The sequence below is a fragment of the Bombus impatiens genome, unplaced genomic scaffold (genome assembly GCF_000188095.3).
Source record: "Bombus impatiens unplaced genomic scaffold, BIMP_2.2 scf_0151, whole genome shotgun sequence".
In the NCBI taxonomy this organism is placed as follows: Eukaryota; Metazoa; Arthropoda; class Insecta; order Hymenoptera; family Apidae; genus Bombus; species Bombus impatiens.
Window position 1 is genome coordinate 2,028,339 of NT_176570.1, and position 24,348 is coordinate 2,052,686.

At 32.0% G+C, this 24,348-nt stretch overlaps 1 protein-coding gene and 1 long non-coding RNA gene across 5 annotated transcripts; one reads left to right on the forward strand and one right to left on the reverse strand.

The window, feature by feature from the left end:
* The first annotated feature begins 368 nt into the window (after nucleotides 1-368).
* Nucleotides 369-22,455, forward strand: LOC100746331 (ABC transporter G family member 20-like). Of its 4 annotated transcripts, none has more exons than XM_012382309.3 (15): nucleotides 369-1,019; nucleotides 17,293-17,431; nucleotides 17,518-17,762; nucleotides 17,945-18,122; nucleotides 18,202-18,295; nucleotides 18,909-19,118; nucleotides 19,357-19,439; nucleotides 19,520-19,751; nucleotides 19,903-20,083; nucleotides 20,174-20,289; nucleotides 20,364-20,434; nucleotides 20,519-20,607; nucleotides 20,978-21,154; nucleotides 21,330-21,416; nucleotides 21,587-22,455. In XM_012382309.3, exons 2-15 carry the CDS (start codon nucleotides 17,328-17,330, stop codon nucleotides 21,796-21,798), a joined length of 2,079 nt encoding a protein of 692 aa, XP_012237732.1. In that variant the 5' UTR covers nucleotides 369-1,019; nucleotides 17,293-17,327; the 3' UTR covers nucleotides 21,799-22,455. The 4 variants fall into 4 exon arrangements, with proteins under 4 accessions (XP_012237732.1, XP_024221575.1, XP_012237733.1 ...); XM_024365807.2 differs by lacking the exon at nucleotides 369-1,019 and adding an exon at nucleotides 9,120-9,941 and having other exon boundaries at nucleotides 17,948-18,122; XM_012382310.3 differs by lacking the exon at nucleotides 369-1,019 and adding an exon at nucleotides 9,127-9,941 and having other exon boundaries at nucleotides 19,360-19,439.
* Nucleotides 21,338-21,694, reverse strand: LOC105680398. The gene is made up of 2 exons (XR_001102068.3): nucleotides 21,559-21,694; nucleotides 21,338-21,485 (listed from the first exon to the last, which is right to left on the reverse strand). It is a non-coding gene; the product is annotated as an uncharacterized LOC105680398 (long non-coding RNA).
* Nucleotides 22,456-24,348: the final 1,893 nt, after the last annotated feature.

Here is a 24,348-nt window from a genome sequence, read left to right on the forward strand (position 1 = left end):
TTTAAGTTTAAAGGTGAATTCAAATTAAAATTTGTAACAAAAGTACGATCGAAGGTTATCAAGAGGTAATTAATTTGCATAAATGCAAACCAGGACAATGATTAATACTGTCTAATACTAATATTTGTTTATTAACCAATATTTTAAGTGATTGCATCGTAATTGTTTATCGTACGATGTGATTGCAGTAGTTAGACACAGACGCAATCGCATCGAGCATCTCGAAAGCCTGGGAGAGAAAGAGCTACCTTTCCCCTTCTCTTTGGATATACTCACACCTGAAATAGATACATATAGGCTGTATACCGCTTACCGATTCATGAAATCCCCACCTTCACCAGGTTAACTTAGGTTTGATCTTGATTTCCTAAAGGGAACAGTCTTCAGCGGCAGTCAGGTGGTCGACGGTGTGACGATCGGACGTTGGCAAAGATTTGGCTTACACGGAAATGCGTCTTAACTCACTGTTAATACTGTCATGACACATACACCCGCGAGACCATTAGGTATTCAATAATCGGTCATTAGCAATCTCCAATCGGCACTTCATAACGAACAATTGTACCAACGATACCTCTTAGGAACCGTCGATATATTCTGGCTTATTTATGTACATAAATATATATATTTTTTCACGGTTTTGATTCGCGCGCGAAATTACCGGCATTATCCGTAACTCGAGAGAAAAGGTTAGATTCGTGGAGTCAAAGAGAAAAGTGTTCGGTGAAGAAACTCGAGAAAGTTGGACACACAACGAGAAACATTCGATAGATAACACAGCAAAAAAAGAGATACACATGCGAATTTTACCGTATTTATATTTATTTTTGCGATACATTATTTCAAGTAATTCGACGATCGCGTTTTCGTGTGAACATCACTAGATCACTACCTTGGGTCGCGATTATCGGAAATATCGAAAGGATCGATCAATTCGCAGCACGGACATTGACGTTTAAAAAGTATTCGATTGTGTTTACCTTTTTACTTTCAAGAATCGAAGGACTATCCGCAGTGAGGTAAGTGAACCGGAAGTTCGGCTTATTACCACGGAATGTCAATGAATTCACTTTTCGTAGATAACACGAACAGAGGAAGAATAACGGGAAAATTATGCAATTACATATTGTTGTTTTTTTATTATGATCTTTCCTCATTTTTCGTACGCGAGGAATGACTGCTGTAGTTTTGCAATAATGTTTGGCCAAATAATACTTAATTGCCATGAGAAAATACGATTGTTGTTAGAAAGTGAAATAATTATGTGGAGATTGTAATGGTAATTAGACGGTGATCAGATATATTATTACTGTTGTTACTATTTGTGCGTCAATCGAAGCTATATATTATCGAACAGCTGACATTAGAGGATTTTATTTTATGGAACTGTCCCTTTTGTTTTTCCGATATTGTATGGATATTAATGATTGAGTCCATCGAAATCGGTCTCCTATCTAAAGAATCTATCAAATTCTTAATGATTATGTATATAATAACTTCTTTATGGAAATAAGAAAATGGGTAAATTGATACTGTACAAGGTTGAAATGTTCGCTTCCAGTTAGATAAAATGGAGTAATTTCATATGATGTTTCATAGTTTTCGTAGTTATGTAGTTCTCTGTAATTAATTAATCACGAGAATATATTTTCAAGTAGTAGTGTCAAAACCATAGAATTAAAATCTTTCAATAAAAGGTATAGAATCGTGTCTAATGAAAAATTAAATTTTCGATTGAAAATAAATTTGAGATAATCAAAAATGCATCTAATTTCATTTTAATTAAACTTGGTATTTATCTATGCGAAGAAAATATTTGAAAATTGTATGAAACGAGCTCCGTCGAATGATAATAGGTCATGGTAATTGTATAATCAATTCGCAGTCGTAATGACTATAGTTTTTAGAAGAGAAGGCTATACTTTTAGCGATTGCTTGTTCCCATTGATAATTCTTTTAAGACACACGTTAGACGCACTAGGACGAAGAAAATTTGTTTTGCGAATCTTTTTTTCGTCAAATCCTTTTTCCTATACCTGTTCTTTCAATTTCATTGTCGTATCTTTAAAATTGTCGAAATTAAGGCAAATTTTGTAAAAAAAATTCTCTGCACTTTGTGTAGCGAAACGAAAGTAATCGAAGCCAATTATTCGTAGCAAGTATAGTTTATTAGAGGGGCATTCTTTCCTTTTTTTTTTTTTTTTTTGAATAAAAGGTATCGATTTTTTAGCACTTTTTATTCGAAAAAATTATCAAAAAATATAGTTTGAACTGCTGGTGAACTAGGATACATGGCGAAAAGAAGAAACTATCAATCTGCTTTTACGTCAAACGATGAAACCACTCTTTATTGACATATAATTAAAATTTCAAATTGATCGGACCTATACTTTCGTTTTAATTGTGCCAAGCAATTGCAAAAACCTGTTTGGTGAACACCGCGTTTAAATAGTATTTCTCTGCAAATTAAACTGAAAAAATTTGTGTAGCTTAGTAAAAACACATAAAAAGTTGCAGATTAATTAATTTCATAATATTTTCTAACGAAAAGATGCAATGAAAATCGATATTTCCAAGAAAAAAATAAGACATTCATTCTTAAATTTAGTTGAAATTAATTTTTGAATAGGGCAATGCCTGTCTTATAAATACACATCGAAACAGATTTGGAAAACTTTGGCAAAATTATCGTCTAATTTAAACGTCAAACATTGTTGTCAGTATATTTTGAGTATTAACATGCTATTACATAACAAAGTGGCATCTTTACAATATTTGCTGATTTCTTTATTTTTGTGATTTGCTGTTCCTTTCATAACACAACGTAAAGTTTCGACCTCCTAAGGACCCGCTAGTAAATGTTGGGTAACAGAAGAAGAATAATAATAGATATTTAAGATAGGAAATCATAAATCTCGGTAGCATGGAATTTAATAGCAAAACAATGGTTTTGACAGGTTTCAAGGTAGGGTCGTAATTTGTGAAACAAACAAGGAAAAAAATAATTTTGTGTTATTACAATTTTTACTCGAAGGAACAAGCAGAATAACATTATGCGTTGATGCATTAAATTCCAAATGGTACAGTACAACGGAAAAGAATAGAGCTGCATAATAAAATTAACGAATGGCTCGGTCGGAATGTTTATAATTATATGTATTTATACAATGGTATATTTAATAGATACAGGAAGTATATTTAAAATACAGTAGAGCACTTATCCGAAGAAATTTTGATACAATTATCGTACCGTTATCGAAATACCACAATGTCCGAACGTTTTATTACCTGAATTTCCTATTTCTTACGATATACAAAGTGTTCTTTGCTTTCTTTAATCGAGTGAATTTTATTGTTTATTTATTTATAATATATTATATCTAATTAAAAAAAAAAAACTCGAAAGCTGCGTAAGTGCAGAATTAGCAAAGATACAGGAAACTGAAAAAATTACAATCGCAGACATAAAAACACAGAAATATGTTATTAAAAATTGTCTAAAGCATGTAGATAAGAAAACGTACTGATGTAATTAAATGGTTTCATTGCGATAAAAACGATAATAAAAACAATTTCGTACGAATGGAAACAGGAAACGAAAGTGGTAATGGAGAGGCATCTTCTCGTGTCAAGGTATTCACGAAATTCGAAAATGTACTTTGATGGTTCAAAGTACAAAAGAATATAATTCTATAAAGTTCATTACGTTGCAAACATTATGCAAACTAGTATCCAAAAAGATATGGGACCTGTAAATATTTCAAGAATCTCTCCCTCAATCTGAACGAATGAAATTTCATATCAGAGAAACGATTGTTATCCGAAAATTTCTTTGTTCAAACAATTTTGTCGAATAAAAGAAGCTCTCCTGTATCGAAACATTTTCAACAATCTGTAAACAGATTTATATAATTCTATAACATGTAAACAAACAAATAAAATACAAGTTTTGTGACGTTAATTTCATCCGCGCAATGATTGGAAATAAATTTCCAAACATTAATTTTATTCGTTTGATAAGGAAATTTACAAATTTCTATTTAATGAAACACCAATTTCTGCAGAGAAATTCCATGCCGAAAGAAATTAGGAGGGAATTTGATCTACTGCCCAATTGACAGCGGACAATCACTTGTGACTGGTAGCTATAAATTTTATCGCTGTTGATGAATTAATTAATATGCTATATACAAGAGCGACAAGAGCACGTTGAAAGGGTCAAAAGATCTCGACGAACCAAGAAATATTTGCGTTGCATGCTGGAAACAGAGCTATTCAACTATTGTATAATGTTTATTTTACTTATTTCGAACGTGGCGACAAAAGAAAGCGAGAGTACGAAACCGTGTATTCCTTCTTCTCTATTCGGAATCGCTTCATTTGAGCCGCTCAAATCGAAAGTTATCACATCACTGGTTTCAACCTCAAGCTGAAAAATCTCACAATAGGAATCGTTTATTTCTCACGTTTTCTCTCTTTTTATGAAAGAAAATGCTATGTATTGGAATTTTTTCTCTCCCGTTTTTGACATCCCAAATGCCAAAATTAACTTTCCCCTTATTTTTAATTTATCGATTATTTCTTTCAAATATTCTAATCGTGATTTTCCTAATCATAGCTATCGTAATGATATCTTTCACGTAATATCGTAAACAATAAATTAATATGCAAACTGCGATGATATAATGAACATAGATATTGCAGATAGATGAATCCAGAAAAGGAAAGGAATTAATCATTTCTGCGCGCAGATTTAACTCAGCCTAACGACAAATGTTAAAAAATTTTAATGTACATACTCCGATACGAGATAGTTACCTAACTGGGTATTTATGTACATACATAATTAACAATGTGCGACACGTGTCGTATTATCATTCGATCGTTCACATTTTACGCAAAAATTAAACTGAACATGCTCGAAAAGTGGTAGTCAGTGATGCTGCCCGATCCATCCTTTCGACGCGAATTTCTCCGTCGTGAATTTACTTTCTACATTCGCCTATTTTCGTTGTCTGTTGGCCACATGGATTCTACGACTACGCCGTGTTGCATCGTACAATTTCAGTCTGAAAATGAAACCATCGACTGACGGTTACTAATTATCGGTTACTAATTATCCAGCTTACACGCACTTTTTTGTAATCTGAATTAAAAAATTTCCCTATAATTATAGTTCAGATTCACGGAAAGATGCGAAGGATCAGAGCTGATTGTCGAATTTCGTGTTATATCGTTGTCAGATGTAGAACAGATTCATTTAGGCGAATATACATAGTTACTGTTTGTGGTAAATAAGTTTGTGGTGTATGCAAATTTTTATCAAATGTCCATTTAGTAAAGGATTTTGTTTCCTCACTTCAGTTTGTATAAATAAAAACAGACTCCACGTGTCGGTTAAGATTGGGGTTAGGTTAGGATCTAAGCTGACATTGCTATTTTAAATGTCTTTTTTTCGCAACAAGTGAACTTAGATTTAATTGACATAAATGTCGATATCATAAGGACATTTGGTATTTCTTGGAGTATTTAGTTTTCATATATGTATATGTATACTAATGTATGTATTCTTCAAATTCCTGCAAAACATAAATATGTTTTATGTATGTTTTATGTCAAGTTTTCTCAAATTTATTTTTCAGTAGAACATACTTTTTCATACATCATGTGTATCGTACGAGTGAAAATTAGAAGAAAACAAGATTGAGACAAAGCAGGCTGGATTTAAGAAATTGTTTACGTTATTCAGAACAAACTCACCTTATAGCAAAAGATCATGACGTTCCAACAAAATCTCGCATCCAAAATAAAAAAGTGAAGTTATTCACTTTCTCTGTAATTCCTCGTCAATGTAGACAGATATTATATAAAAGTGTATTTTACAAAATCAGTGCAGAAAATAAACAGAACATAGAACTAATTCTGTACTAAAAAACATTTTAGTTATACCTTAAAATATACAAATATAAATAAAAGATACAAAATATTTGTGATCTAATCGCGTCTCACCATTGTTATTTATACTATATTTATTACCATATGAGAGATCATTTTACGTAGTCTCTGTTGTGCTTTGCCAAGATCATCATTAGTCACGATCATTTAACTTCTTTATTGTCAATTATAGTTTTGCAATTTTATTATTACCAATGAATCTGATTTAAATGAATTCTTATATGTTATACGTTAATGGTTTCAATGGTCAAATACAAAAAAAGAGAATTGATATTGGAATTCGTTTGAATAAATTCACGACATCGTAATAAATTACTATGTTTCAAGGTTTACAGTACCTCTTGTTAACTAAAATAATCCAATTTAAATTAATGAAAAAAATGATACCGATTAATGGGACATTTTTATTTTATTATGATATAATTGATTGATTAACTTTAATCGGTGTTGAGTGTTCACACGTTCCAAGATTATAAATGACCAACTACAAATTAGTAAATGTAATAATTTTCCAGGAAATAATAAATACAAGTTCATTAAATGTTTTTTCTCAAATAACGTTGAATGAAAGTACAGCAATATCTTATCAAACAGGTATATTTTTGCAACTGTGTTCATTGTCACGTTTAACTTTATCGATGGATTAGAAAGATACAAAAATTTACAAAATACCTACTAACCATAAGTTATAGCGTTTTCTGCTTGAAACAAACCTGATTCCATTTTTTTAGTTACAGATATAATTCATAAAATGTAATTTATGGAATCGTGTATCAGCGAAAACTCGTATTCTATAACATTTTCTTCGCAACGGGAAAGTCTTGAGCGCGTGTCTCGTTTCTGAAAAATCGAAAGGTCAATCGGTGACGAATGTATCGATTTGACGAACACCCTGTGGAAACTTATACGCGCTCCAATTGTCACTAAGAATTACGTTCACTCGAGAACCAGGTTCTAAGTTAGCAACGAACGAGGACAATCACACTGCGATTATACGGTAAATTGTACGATATGATCACAGTTTGTATGAACTCGTTCTGACTTTATCATCACAGCTCTGCGCAAATTTCTAGATTGAATTTTTGGATTAAATAAAACTGAATTAAATTCGTGATGTTTTCCTTATTAAATTATCGCATTTTTTGACGAACTGTTGAAGCATAAAACTTATATCAAAGATATTAAAAGCAACGAATTTACCTTTTATGTTTTCGCATTCTGAATTTTTTTGCAATTTGTTGCAAATTATATCACTAGTAGATTATTAAATCAGTTTTACATAATAATTCTCATTATTACACAACTCGAATCTGTTATTTGAATTGTATTAAGTGTATAACATATTACAACATAGTAACATATTATACAAAGTGAACAAATAACGTCATTTTAATTGATTGATCTTGACCGATTTATTCTCTTTGCTCTCTAAATAGGATCTTTAGATTGTTTTCAAAAATAGTTCAAAGCTCATATTCGTTTTATGATGTTCGCTTATGACAAGGGAATGTAATAATTATCCGCAAACCATATACTGCCGTAATTACTCAAATTAATACTATTTCATTGTTGCTATCTGTCAAGATTACTATCGAATTACATATGAAAAATGAACAAATTACCATCCTTCGTCGTGGTTACATAAAATTTCTGAATATTAATATTGGAGATGTCATTGTCCTTTGTTAATATATTTTTTTGACAATTCTCTATATACATTCATAAATATCTTTATATATGAATGTATTTTTGCCCTAGTTAGCTCTTCGTCATCTGCTTCATTCGATCTAATAGTAAAGACCTCGGAACGTGTATGGAAAAAGTTTGAAATTTGTATTTACTGGTTTTTACTAATTTTTTCTATTATATATATTTATATTTATAAATATATTTATATTTATATATATATTTATATTTATAAATATAAATATATATATTTATATTTATATTTATAAATATAAATATATATATTTTTTTTATTGTATTAATTTTTACATAGGAATTTTGACAACAGATTAAATATGTATAAAACACTGTTGCATATAAAAAAAGATAAATATGAATGATATAGTATTAAACATTCAATTTATTAGATAAAATAAAATTGCGTATTTACTGTTGCTGATGGGTACGTTGCATTGATTCGATTATATATTATTTGTGCACAGACGCACGTGTTATTACATGCTGACTGTTGATGTAAGCGTGACATTTTTATCTTGACTACGTATAGAAGGCTAAAAAAGTTGTTTAAGGTTGTTATTGGAATTCTTGGATTCGTTCTAAATATCCATAAAAATAATTAATATTAATAATTATCGAATGTGGAATTGACAAATGTTTAAGATATGTACGCGTTTTATACGAATGCGGAATGTAAATTAACATCTTGAAGTTATTAAACTGTTTGCGCAGTGATTAATGCAAAATATGCACAGCATGGTATGCACAAATAGTGCAGGAATATTTGTTATGATTGAATTCTTAAATAAATCACACCGCAGATATTATGTCTCTGCCTATGTTTAGCGTCTTCGAGAAAATCAGTTTTAAAAGATCAATAAGACAAAAATATTATTTTTGACGAATTTATGACACAGATATAAATGTAATTTTTATGCATAAATTTTATGCAGCATAAATATTTTATACATAAAACAGCGATGAACAATTTCTCGCATATATAAAGATTCAAATTGCACATGAAGTAGAAATAAATATTTTGTTATATAAATGGCAATATTTTAAGATATAAATAAGTTTTTTCAAAATTATTCGTAGTATATATACTACTGTTTCGTCTTATTCTCTGTTATCAACGCAGTTACAAAAAAATATCAAAGGAGAAAGATGAATGGTTCAAAGAGTAACTATTATATTCGTAGGATAATTTCTTTTTCTTTTGAAAGTGTAATGGTACATATGCAATCAACAATTGCACTATTTTTTTTTAATGCAAATGCATACTTTGCTTTACATTGATAGACTCCTCTCGTCACTCTATGACAAACCCATTAGAGTTTCCTTTGTCTTATATGCGATAAATTTTACAAAATTCTAGTTAAAATATCTCGGTAATCAATCGGTTCTTACTTCGTTTAAATCTTATTAATTAATTTTCATTCTGTATGTTATTACTTTTTTATTTACTCAACGCTCCTTCTCGTAGTATGCGTTTCCGTTTAAAAAAGTAATGCGATTGCTGATTGCATATGCGTTCGCTGCATTTCTAAAGGAAGAAACATACTCCTACGGATGTGGTACTCCTTGAATTATTCACCTTAATCATTTCTTTTGACACATTTCCGTAACTGCACTGGTAACGGAGTTATAACGTGAAACAGTTGCGTGGATCACCCTGTATAGCGTACAAGAATTCAATTAGTCCAATATCAGTAAGACGTAACACAACATAGCATAGCAAATTTAGAAAGCAATCGAGCACGATACATATAATATTATCTTTGAGCAAATATAAAGGACAATGACTATTCCTTCGTAGTTCACAAGCAATAGCCCATCTTCGCATAAGACCAGTTTCACGCACACGAACATCCGACCTATTCAGATACGTATTGCACGTATATACGGATGATCTACCGTTATAAAGAAACCTTCTATGTACTCTTAGACGCAGTTTTATCACGTGTCAGCCAGTTACGCTTGCAAAGCATGGCCGTGGGGAAAGGTATAACCTTAGGACAGTTCTCCAGTGCTTCTCGTTAATTGTGTTCGTACTTTCCGATGCATTCCCGATGCATTCCTGATGCACTCCCGACTCTTGAAAGTTCGGAGCGGTTCGAATGTGAATAGAAGAACGAAACAATTTTTAAAGATTTGATTTTCATCGATATCGTTGGGGAAAATTAAAATAATTAGGGAGAGGGAGGAATCTAAATTAAGAGGATATTCAGTATAGAAGAGAGGAATTTCAATGGTTCGTTCTTTCATAGTGGATGTGTTTAGTATCGCGAAGAGACGAAAAGGTGATAATTTTAGTGACAGTGTTTAACGGAAGTTGAACTTTCAGTGGATTTGAACTTTTAAGATCGAATAATTTCGCACAATTCGGCTTTTCTCGATACCTCGAGTTGCGATCCAATTCTTGGAATCGCGAAAATTCCTATACGAAACTCATTGATAGTCTTCTTCTTTTGTTGCAAGAAATAGTCCTAGCTCCTCAGTCGATTATCGATAGCGTCTTTTATTAATATTTTTATGCATAGAATTTCGGTCCATACTAAAGAATCTATGCGATTCTAATCTTGTACAAATTTTATAATATTTTTCTATTTCATATGAAATACAAACAGTAACTCAAAAGATCGATCGCGTGCCAAGCGGCCTCTCACTTATTATTGCGTTACCGGTATAAATCAACAGGTGCTGTTCGAAAAGTGGCGGTAATTTATTCCGCTGTGTATCACATTTTCCTTCAGTTCCGGACTTATTTAGTTTCCACATTTTTAGTACAGCTTGACGTGAAGAGTGCAATAAACCATACGATGATCGATGATTTGGGTCCGCCTATTCTTGTTAGTTTGTCTCACCGTGAAGATAACTTCGTTTGAAATCTGAGTACGATTTCTTCAGTCACTTTATTATAGCAATATATTCTATTAAAAAATATCTCCGTTTCACTTTATGTATGATACTCGTTATCGAGAAATGATTATATCCTCATCCGGTGTTCATCGAGATAAGACTTCGAAATTAATTAAAATATTTCGCGGTCAAACACGGTGAAAGTGTTTACGAAGCACGCGTTAGATCGCCGCTTGAGAAAGGAATTAAACAGAGATGTGAGAAAGTATACAGAGGTGTAAACGTCTCGCGTTATCATCGAATGAACGGTTCGTCCAACGTGCAAGTTTCCTAAATCTTTCCTAAATCGATTCGCCACCGAAGAAATTGCAACCGTATTATGCTCTTCTTTTACGAACACGCGCCGAGGAAGTAGGAAGGCGATTATTCCTTTCGTACTTAGAAATCGAGATTTCTTCCGGGGAACGGTCACGCTCGAGATATTGATAAGATTAATCGATTAATGTTACGCGAGGAAAATCTAATGATACGCATAAAGATTTGCATCGCGCTGAGAATTTTCTAGTTTTTAATATCAATGATTCCACGTTTTATAGACTTTAAACAACTTAAACAGTTACGGAATATATGATGAAGGAAAATTTTGCTCTCTTCGATAAATTCTATTTCTCTCGAGCATCGACGCAGTTTCAGGCTGCTGGTGTATCTGGTTTCTACATTACATTATACCGGTTTATATATTTAGCGATAAGAATTCTGCATTCCTCGAGACTAGTCACTAAAACTAATTTCTATAATTATAAAATACAGGATGATTCTAGCAACTAGACCGACCTGTACATTTATTCTAAGTGAAATTAAAAAAAACATCATAGAGGAAGATTTCATGGTGTCTACACCCGTAGACGCCGTGTTATTTTCAATCCAATGGGATGCAAATTCTGGTCGTTACATTTGTATGCATTTATTCAGGAAAAAAATTTTATTTATTCAGATAATCGTCTTGAGTCACAAGGATCGAAATCGTCTGAGTGAAAACAGAACCTAATCATAAATTTACTTTAAAACAGCTTACGTTTTTTAGAAAAAGGATTTAAATCGAGAAACAAAACGTCAAGTTTGGCAACAGGATAATACCAGATCATAATATCATCAGATAATAATATTTCTGGTTTAAACGTCTAGACACGATTATCTTTTTAACTATCAAAAATAGAGAGAAGTTTTCTTCGATAAAAGTTGTATGCCATCGAGAAGGACGAGATCGTCACAATGATAGTTGTTCTATCTTGAGATAACAGTGATCTGTGAAGATCATTTTTCAATTATCGAATGTAATTTTATTGTACATTTATGTACATTTATTGTACATGTATTGTACATTTATTTACATGTATCATGTACACATGTAATTTATAATTTTGGAGATATGACTTTTTAAAGCTGACGTATCACTGATGTCAGCGTTACCCAATGTATACCTTAAAAAGGCTATCCGATGATAAACCGTGTTATTTTTATTGATAAAAACGATTGGCTTGAACAACGTCGACTCGATTCTGTTTATTAGATAAGATTGCACAGTGCCATAAGATTGCACAGTGCCATAAGATTGCACAGTGTCATCGGTATTCATGTATTATTGCAATCTCGTAACTGGAGCAAAGGAAAGAATTTTATAATTAATTTATAATTAATTAATCTCACGCTGGAAATAGGAATTAACGAATGTTCATTACATCATTTGTTATTGAAAAGAAAGTTGAATTTGTATTACCTCCAGGCTACGGATATTTTATCCGTCTTATCGCCAAGTGCGCAAAAATTTCATTAACGTCATTCTAACCGGCTAAAGTTAAATGTTACATTTTCTCGAAACACACACACGCAAAAATCGGTTTCTTTTAAAGCCACTGCGGTGTATAAAGCTCGACCGGGCAACATTCTAGTGCTGTGCATTGGATAACGCTGATCTTAAGAACTACTATCTCTAAAACGGTATATGTAAGTTACACGTATAGGTTACACGAAAAGGTCTAGATATCAGTTGCAATAAACATACGACAAAAAATGTAGGTTTTTATTTAAAAATTCAAATGTGATCTTCACAAGTCGTTCCAATACTAGCTCGAGATAAAGCTATTGTCATATGTTCTTCTCGATCCCACACGATTTTCATATGAAACGTATTTTCATATTTCTGATAATTACAGGAATAGCGCGTAGATGCTTAAAACGCATATACTGTGTAACGATTATAAATACATATAGATTTACAAATTTATAAAATATATTTTATATGTGTATGTGAATATATACAGTGTGTCTCGAACCGCGGGCAAAAGTTGCACGATACCGAGGTGGTTTTTGCATTCGATTTTGCGGTAGCCTTGAAATCTGCAATGAAATATTTATGGATGCCTTCATTTTTTATTACATGTTCGTAGGATAAATCATTTATGCAATACAAACGTAAAAACGTTTTTAAACAGTTATAAATTCGTGTTATCGAAATACGAATTTTAAAATTCGATGTGGTTTTTTATAACGTTACTACTGGTATGGCATTGCCTTGATGTCTTCAAAATAATCAGCAGATTTCCAATAATCGCTTTCAGACTCCATTATGTATTGCTCTTAAATTGCAAAATTTACATAACGGCGGATGGCGATGTTTGGATTAGACATGTTTTGAAAACGTCGTCTGAATATCAGCTACGAGAATTTGTAATAAAAGATGGATCTATTCATTTAAAAATTATAATATCAAGTGCCATTTAATGTTCTTCTGAAACATTTCTTATATATCATTTATATTTTTAGAGATATTGACGTAACTGAGTGGATTGACATAAGACGTATTTATAGGAAACAACGGCGTAGCAAAATCTTTTGTTTCATTAAAATCCAATCAAAACTGTAACATTCCCCTCTTAGAATACGACGCTCAAAAATATACAGTTACAGTTACAAAAATATACAATTTCTCAACGCGAGAATTGATTGTAATTTTAATAAATAAATAAAAAAAAAAATATACAAGCTGGTTGGTAACTGGCGGTACAAGCGGAAAGGGGGTGATTCTACGCGAAAAAAGAAGTCGAAAATATAGAATACAAATTTTTTTAAATTTTTCCATCGAGACAACGATCTACAGTGAGATCCGTTATAACGAGATGCGATAAAGTGCACGCGTACCGAGCGAAAATTCAAAGTCGATTTTCTCGAAAATAAAGCCTCGAACGAAAAATGTTTATTCTATATTTTCGACTTCTTTTTTCGTATAAAATCACCCCCTTTCAGCTTGTCACCACCAGTTACCAACCACTCTGTACATCCGCGTCTTTTAAAACTTATCAAAACTGTGGATGTCGATAACCCGATGACTTTTGAAAGATTTTGACATGTGTCGCTACGTAAAAAATGATGCGGAAATCTGTTTGGAAGTAATTTGTAATGGAACCATCTCTTTTCGCAGTTATAATCTTATTTTCTTAATAAGATTGTATATCTTTATTTATATAAATCAAGTTTGTATAATCGAGTTAATGGAGGATATTAGCTATGGGATCACTGAAAATTTGATACTTTACGAATGATTCTGATCTCGTGGTATGTCATCGAATCTTTCATTGTTACATGCTGAACATTTTTCACACTTTGATTTTCAATTACCTCGTTTAATTGTCCAATCAAGTTACTGAAATCGCTAGAGCGTAGCTAACTACGCTTTTCTATATTTTTGATATCTTCTGTTAGAAGAATGACCCACTTTTTAAAATTCTAACTTTCATTAATAACAAATAACAAATTTTCTCTTCATCTTATATAGAAAATCCATAATATGATATAACCTGGATTAGGTGTTCTTCAACAGAATCTAAGATTGAAAGTGCTGATAGGTGTCGAATACTAATACTATTTACACGATAAACCATCGTACGATAAAAGGAATATCTAATTTTAAATATGTGATGAATTTTCCAATGGACATTCGAAGCAGACTATATTTAAATATTCCCTCAATTTCTGATACAATATCGTGTAATTACAGTCAAAGGAGCGACCGTTACGAATTCGTGTCACACGATCACGATAACGTATATCGAAGATAGATGTGTTGAATGATAAATAGATGGGGCCAAGTGATTGATATTTAATGTGTAGGAGCGAACCGATCAGAATTCATAATGATGAGAGCAACGGTTCGTGTGAAACTTGTTGTAACTTGACTTTAAACATATCAACCTGCTATTCTATATCATTCGATAGGGTGAATGTCTTTAGACGGAAGCTGTAAGTCAGAAAACCAGTTTATTAGTCACTTTGATAAAATTGATAAATAATGAGCAGCTTGATAGCTGAGTCGATAGCTGAGAAATCTTCGCTTGATATTTATACTCATAGATGAAAAGAAGATCAACGTAGCTTTAAGAAAAGAACTCTGGAAAATTAAGATTCCAATAGACAAACGTTGTTATGATGTCCTGAGAAAACGTGGCATTAATAGATTAATTTCTATACATCTATCGTTAAACAATTTTTTTCAATAATCCGCACACTGAGAACGAGAGAAAACAGACCAAATCTAGCGAGGTCAATTATTCTATTTCTGAAGAAATCGAATCAGTTCGTCGAAGAATCGTTTTGACAATAAAATCGAGAAATTTACAAAAATAAAGAACATAGAGTTCCAATTACACTGGTTTAACATGTCATTAATTATAAGGTTCAGAGGCAACGTTAATCGTAGCGTGAAGAATTTGGCTAATTGGTATTTCGTAAGACCCCCGATCGGAAGAGTTAAAAACCATTGAAGTGTGTAAACGTTGCGCAATTTTCTTGCAATGAGTCCAATTGAAATTTCACGGATCGTGAAAGTAGAAGAGACCATATAGAATTACGCAAAAAAAAAAAAAAAGACAATTTACCATAAGAAGAAACGATGTCTGATGCGAGTGGCAGAATAAGCCTCGATGGCCTTGGTGGAATTCTTTCTTAAGAGCAATCTATTCGGTATTACGTGATTGTTAGTCCTAGATTCACGGAGCCCTTTTACAGCGGCGAAAGATAAATAATATTAAAACGAACCAAGTTTGTTGAACACGTGAAAGAGTTGCAGTAGGTATACTGCCGTTTAATGAAACGTTTCGACAGTGCGAATGTAGACCCACGGAATGTTGTATTACTTAAGACTGTCAGTTGGATATGTTGCCTAGGAGCAGCCGTACTTGTAGGATGAAAAAAGAAATACACACTTTTCCTTCGTTTCTAGAATTAGGTGATTTGTATGAATGGAACGTTGCTATAAGACGAAGAGCTGAAAAATAAAACTTTCATGTGGATGTCAAACGAACGGATCATTTTTTGAACTTTCTTCTTCCTTCTGTCTTGTTATAGATACTCTTAATTTTCGGAATCTGATTTTCAATGACGTTTTACGTTTCTATTGAAATATGACGCGCACATTTCTTAATTCTATTTCTTGAGATCGTATAAGAACTCTAAAGTGCGCGGAACGTTGTGGAACATACGCGAAAAAATTGTTTTCTTTTAGATGAGATTATGTCTGGTTTATAGCGCATTAAACAACGCACTCTGATTCACATCTATTCTGCATTATAAAATACACATTCATTATTTACTCTCGTTTCTTTGCCGAGATAGATAATTCACAGCCGACAGTTTTGTTGATATCAAACTCAATGTAATATTGAGTAATATATAGTATTATTTAATATGTAATTTGCGCTATATAATATTTATGTTCAATATTCTTTGTTTACAACACTTTAATTTATCGAACAATTTATCGATAAAACATGATATACATTTCATTAAAATAAACAGCCTTGGTATTAAGTTATTCCTGTGTAATGGTACGTTTGCATATTAATAACAGCATTTCAAATTCAATATGTTAATTATTTTAGTTTTTGTAAATTATGCGTAAAACGATTGATTATTCATTCTTTACACTGCAATGTGTATTTAGTAGTTTAATACAATATAATTTGTTATGAAGAACTAATAGAAAAGATTATTGAATGATGGAAATTATTTTTGTAATACAGTTTTATACGTTTCTTTAAATAACGAAATAATTCTCGTTTTGCATTTATCTGTTTCACAATTATTTTAGACTGCTTCAAATTATGTATTTAAATTATTTTCTATATTCGCCCTATATCTACGTATTTTTTAATCAATCTTGTCCTATGCCTCTCATATTGGACAGTTCTTGAAGGTATTTCACGAAGGTGCATATAAAAAATTTAACGAAAGTTATTAGAATTAAGAATGGGAGACGGATAAAATTAATAAATTATGTTAAAATTTCAATCACTGTGTCTAAGTGTAACAATTTATTCTTTCGAATTTCTCGAATCGATAGGAGAATTATGATAATTCCTTTCACTGTAAACATAAATGTCTAAAGTAATAAAAAGCAAAAAGATAAACGAGGACATATTCGATACATCTCACATAAATTATGTGCCTCGAAGATTTCAAGTCATTTTAATAGACATATTAGTAATTTAATATATTATATTAATTTATTAAGTAATTTGATACACTATGTATAAAAAGGTAATAAGTGTTACTAGTTATTAATTTACTGTTGATTTGTACAGTTTAATAACATTTTTTATGAAGAGTTGTACATAATCACTTGTAAATAATTACCAAATTTTGCATTGTTTGTATACAGATATACATATACATTATTTCTCAAATATTCCTCTTGATATGTATTCGTGAATATATCTGTACTTATAATTAATGTTATAGGTTGCAATTTTTAGTTGAAATCGTTGCCTTGCAAAATGGCAGGGCAAAATGCAGTCATCGTCAAGAATGCGAAGAAAACATATGGTGGTGGAGTATACATCTTGAATGGCGTGAATCTTACTGTTCCCAAAGGCTGTATGTGAGTAAAACGTTAGATAGAATTTATGTTATAACATCTTTTCAAATTTTTTCAATTCGCTCATATACGTACATTTCTTTACACAGATATAGCTTACTGGGAGCTAGTGGATGCGGAAAGACCACTTTACTTTCTTGCGTGGTTGGCGTCCGAAAATTGGATTATGGGGATATTTGGGTACTCGGTGGCCAGCCGGGAACCGAAGATTCTGGAATACCAGGGCCTCGTATCGGTTACATGCCGCAAGATGTTTCGCTGGTCGACGAATTTTCTGTGATTGACGCGCTTGTCTTTTTTGGAACAATCAGTGGCATGGAAAAATTTGAAATTGGTAAATTTAAGAACTTACAACTATATTCTTATATTTTTCCCTTACGAATGCAAAAGAGTTGTACACTATTGAATCGTATAGGATTTAATTTAAACTGTTAGATATTTGGATCAAAAAGCGAATAGATCATCATGCATGCATATATCAAGTTATGTTAGCGAAATCGAGAAAATTATTTTCAGAAGAAAGATACGTAGAATTAAAGGATTTACTCCAACTGCCACCCAGGGACCGTTTGGTGAAGAACATGAGCGGTGGCCAGCAAAGAAGAGTATCCTTCGCAGCAGCTCTGCTTCAGAGGCCTGAACTGCTGATCCTCGATGAACCCACTGTCGGTTTAGATCCAGTTTTAAGGGACAAGCAAGTATACTTTCATTTCCTTCCACCTTTTTTAAACTTAACGTAAGGACAATAACATAAACGAAGACTTTTTGCACAGTATTTGGAACCACTTGACGCAGATCACAAAAGAAGAAGGTGTCACAGTGATTATCACTACGCATTATATCGAGGAAGCAAAACAATCTGATAAGGTAAATGAATTGAATGATAAAATGAACATTCGTATCCTTCAATCATGATAATGATTGAGATTATTAGATACTATGTATAGTAGTATGATACTACTATGTAGTATAATGATAGTGTAGTATAGATATTATGAGATAAACTAATTAAGCATAAATTATCTTATTAAATCAATGATTGCATAGTAGAATATCTTATTTTACGCGACAAAACTAGCATATATTAATAAGACAAGTTAAAGATCATTCGTATAAATATTAGCCTTAGCAAATACGTATTTTACGATACAAATTCACTTACGTAAACTTCCAAATTTTTGTTACTTTAGTTGAATCAATGCATATGCTGATCAGATATTTTTCAATAATTTTCATTTCAGCTAAGTTCCAATATCCGAGCGATAAATATCTGACAATTATTTATCGACACCTTATTTATTTTCTTTTTATATATTTTCGTAATCTTATTCTATTCGTTGGCGTTCGTAATAGTAACAGCCTGTATAATTGTACTTTATAATAGCTGCCTTGATGACATTGTTCTAGCAAGAAAGGTAAAGCGGGTTGCTATAAAAAGATAAGTTTCATCGTATGTTAATGTCACTATTATACTCTTTAGATTGGATTGCTCAGAAATGGCCAGCTGTTGGCTGAATCATCACCGAATGAATTATTGGAGCGATTTCAAACCGACTCCCTGGAGGAAGCCTTCTTAACCTTGAGTCAACAACAAGCTGAGGATTCACAAGGAAATAATCTGATCCCTAATCCTCCAGGGGAGATTAATCCGATTTATAATTCGTACGATGTCAGCAACGGGAAGACGAAGGTGATACAACGCTTGAAGCTTATTCAGTTATATAGATCTATATAGATCAAAAAATACAAGTCCTTCCAAACTTTACATAGTGTTTCGGTGCTGCGGTGTTTGATGATCTTCTAATCACGTATTTTCACCAGAAAAATTTAACTATATTGATAAATCATAGAACAAAGTATTTCTCCTTTTCTGAATGTAAGAAATATTTTATTTGTTAAGATGAAACAACAAAAAAATCATGTTTCAGCAGAGGATGCATCAAAGTAACTGGAAGACGAGAATTAGGGCTTTGCTTTATAAGAATGCGCTTCAGTTTTTGCGTCATCCTGGGTAAATGTTATAAGATATTTGATTATTAACGAAGATTAGGAACGAGAAATTTAGTTGACGATTTCTTTGTTTGTCCTTAGGGGGTTCTTATTCTCAATCGTCTTACCAGTGTTGGAAATGATGCTGTTCTTTTATACGGTTGGTCCAGACCCAAAAAATCTCATGATATACGTAGTGAACGAAGAGACTGGTGCCTGTAATAGTCAGAAATATTTAGGCAATATTACATACTACAACGAAGAGCAAACGTGCAAGTTCACCGATCTCAGTTGTAGGTTCATAGCCAACATAGACGATAATATTCTAGAGACGGTGAGTGAAAAATATATTTTTTAAGAAAAGGACTATTTTAAGAGATTAATTTAAGAGAATAATAATTAATATTTTAAGAGATTAATAAATATAATAATAATAACATAATAATTGATAGAATAAGAGTAATTGTTAATCGTATTTTTTTCAGAAATTTTATGATAATTACGAAAAAGCGAAGGAGAAATTGAAGCATAATCATGACGCCGTTGGAATAATGTATTTTCAGAGAAATTTTTCACTTGGAATGGAACAGAAGTTAGAAAATATGCTTACTATATCTGACGATGTTATTTCGGCTTCTATAATCGACGTCGAGTTACATATTCCAGGTATGTGACAAGAATATAACTGCCGTAAAATTAATTGTTTCCCAATGTATATAGAACGATCATCTATCCACGTTTCCTTCAATGTTGCAGATAGAGAAATTATTTTATTCGTAAAACAACACTTATATAAAATGTTGATGAAAGAGTTAGAGAAAATTGTTCAGGAATGTGGAATTAGTAAAAAGTACGCAAATATTCCAATAAAGGTGTGTATATGTTAAAAAACAAATCAATATTAGTGAAAATGATCCAGAATGATACTGATTTTTTAATGTTATAGTTTGAAGATCCGATTTATGGTAAGATGGAAATGGAGTATGGACAATATGTCACACCAGTATTTTTGCTAACGTAATACTTTTTCTGTTGTAAATTACAATTTTCCTACGAATTATAAGATCGTTTCATCTTTATGTATAAATTTTATTTCTCTAGAATGTTATTCATTTTGGCAACATCTATTTCTTCGAGTGCAATCATAGTCGATCGTCATTCTGGCATATGGGACAGGATCTTAGTTCAAGGTAAATTCAAATATTTAGTTTTTGTTTCCTTTGATTAACGTGTTCATTTTATTTATAATGAAATTATGAACGAATTCTGAACGTGAAAATGAATTCTGAACGTAGAAAATTTGTACTATGAAGGAAACGAATTTGACTATGTCATTCTTCATCTTTATTCTTTTTTTTATTTTACGTTCGCTCTATTACTGAGCATTTAATGAAATCACTAAATGTGAAATAAATCATATCTTGATAAGCTCACTGTATGTACGACAAATAATACATTGTCTATAATACTAAACTATCATATAAGTTGCATAAAATTATTGCACAATTGTAAAATAATTAATTACATTGTTATTGATCCATAAATATTCATGTAAAATAGGTGTTACCACCGCAGAGATTCTGATTACTCACTTGATAACGCAAGCTATAATCATTGTATTTCAAGTAACACTTGCGTTATATATTGGTTTCGAGCAGTATGATATGTATTGCGAAGGATCAAAGATCGGTGTCACCGCGATGATTATGCTAGAAGGAATTTGTGGAATGGTATACGGTAAGCTTCCGACTTAATTAAAATTAGCAAATGAATATTTACGACGGTTATGTTACATGTTTGTCATCCTTGAATTATGATATAAATTCAGTTAATTATTTAGAATTATGATATAATATCACTTGAATTACAATTTCTATGACAAAATATCTTGATGAGAAAAAATCATTTGTAGGTCTCTTGATATCAGTGTCATGTACTTCTCATAGTTTGGCCAATTATGCATCAACGGGAACTTTTTATCCATTGCTTGTTCTTTGTGGTGAGTGATTAAACATAAGTTTATTTATTTTAGTATCATTTACTACTACGAGCGCAAGATGTTTGGAATCTGTCAGAAAGATCAAAGAAAAATTGGTGTACGTCTAATGTGTATAATATGAAAAAATATATAGAATACATACTTATTAAGAATATTTTGACATTTTCAAGGATTGATGTGGCCAATCGAGGGTATGCCGAAATTTCTTCAATGGCTTAGTTTAACGATGCCTATAACGGTACCGGGAAAGTCACTAAGGGAGATTATGCAAAAAGGGACTGACCTCGACGAGCCGGAGGTATACTCAGGATTTTTAGTGGTCACTGTGTGGATTTTTGCCCTCGCATTCATTTGTCTGCTTCAATTAAGATACAAATCTTGATTTCGACATAAAGGTTAAAATTAATGTGGAAAAAGACATTAAATTGGAAAATAAACCACCTCGTACCGTTTAAATAGTGAAAAAGGCATCTTTCTTCGCAAGCTTTACAGGGTTAGTTCATTCTAAATTGATCTAGTGTAGTTAGTTCGTAGCTGCGTACATATGTATATTAACGGGATATTGCGTTTTTATATATATTGTAAAATTATAATATGTTTTTTTAACTACTGAGAAAATGGAGGACCACGTTAAAGACTCTCACCTACGTCATTAATGTACATTTTGTTCATATCGTAAGTGTAGACGTGCGCAAACAAAGTTTCTTTAAGTATTCTTAAATTATTATATTTTATATAAAAGACGCGTTAGTTATTGATTACTTAGTAAGTAAGCGGAAAAATGTTAGGAAGAGGATATGCCTTTACCTCGTACTTTTACTCTTCGTTTAAACTTCTTGTATCTACAGCTCTGGGATTGTATCGTAATCGTCCATACCAATGCTTGATCTATAAAAATGTAATCATGAAACAGAACATGTTCTATCAATGTTATAGTCGCGTAATATTGGATATCAGAGCATTCAGGGAGATAATGAGAGAAAATAAATATAACGAAGATGAAATGATTAATTAATGTTTCGGCACCAATGAGATGTAATTTGTCATTTTTGATTTATTGATCTCCTCTTACATGATTTTTTTCCACAGATATACATGTGTTACAACACTCACTATTATCGGAGATTAACATAGTATACAAACATATACAACGTGCGAACTATGCGTGAGAATTTCCCTTTTTTTTTTCTTTTTCGTAACTCGTTCTTAGGCTGGAATATATTATCGATAATTCTACTGGGATACGTCACATCGACCATTGATTCTGAAATGTCTTTGCGAAACAAAGTAGCAAAACGCGCATCGAGGAGAACTAAAGAAGCAAATATTACGTTTCAAGCGTTGTTTAATAATTACGACGGATGCGTTAAAAATATTTCTGTTGTAGTATATCGAAATAAATATTATTTATTATTAGCCACGTAATATTAAACGTGACTCATTGTCAGAATTGCCTGGCATTTCGGTGACAGACCAGCATGAAAATTAGATAAGATAGTCAAATCTAAAAAATATTACATAGTAAAGCGTAGCCGCTAAAATTCTATCTCAATTCTTGTTCATTTTACCTCGCAACTACTCCTGAATTAAATACGAAAGAAAAAGAAAGAAAAACGCGGTATTAATATACTACATGCGCCAGGGAAGATTTTCTTGAATAATATTATCATCCAGCAAAGATACGCGACACTTGATCTTTGCACTCCCAAGGACTTCTTTGAAAATGATCAACGAATCGCAATATACAGTGAACGTTGGACTTTTGAACGAAACAAGTATATATGTATGTAGATGGATACTCAGACGATTGATACAATTGTCGATAAATAGCAGTAAAATTCTTTTTCAGCCTATCAAGAATTGCTTCGAGCAATTTTGTCAAGTTGCAGCTAATAAATTGCCGGATGATTTAAAATTTTAATTACTCGTTAAGAACTCATTAGACTCTTTTTATAAGGCATCGACCTTCGTCAACTTTTAATTATACTCCGCCTGGACTTTTAACAACTCGTTAATTTTTTTGTCATTGTTATTGCTGCATGTAAATAGATTATTTCCGTAACTAATTCAAATCTTTCCATTTTTCATTTCAATTGAAACAATCTGCAACTTCAGAATCATTTTAAAACCTCTATCTCCGTATAAATTTTGTTTCAGCTTAAATTTGAGAAGAAAAGAAATATGCAAATCTGTTGGAGTGCAAAGTTCAAATTGTAGTAAGAGCTGAAATAGAAAAAATAATTAAAATTCGACGAATTGTTTCTTTGGTTTTCTTTGGTAGTAGTTAGGAAACAAAGTTTCTCAAAAAATATAACAATAATCCAAGCCCGTCGAAGTTCGTTTGCGTTTCTTCAGTTTCAAACATTTTTTCTCTCTCATTCATCCTCTCATCCTTCCTCTCTTGCCAACGTATATAAAATATGTATCGATTATTTTGATTTCTCCTTATAAACTCGCCCTCGTAACCGCGAGATACTAATTTGGAAGTTTCGCGGCCGATAAGATCATCTATACTCTGCGAAACCATAGAAAAATGCTAATCGTATGGATCAATCGTTTTACGATCTAACTTCGATCTTTCCGCCTCGCATTATTTTAAAATAAATCATTACGTCAACGAACGCGTTGTAAAGAACAAAATTTGTAATACAAGATTCTGTAACATTCGAATATACAAAATGTCCTCTGTGATTAATGGTACGGCCAGGAAGAGGATGATTCTACATAAAAAATAATTCGAAAATCAGCCACTTCATGGTGGTACCAATTCGTAAAATGCGTTCTTCGATATTTCGATCTAGACGTAGAATTAAAAAATCATCGTCCAATTGACACTGTAGCTTTTAATTTACATTTGTTGCCACGTGCTCGCATGACCATTGACATCGTTTCGAAACGACACTTGCAAATTGACCGCATCAAGTACCAAAGC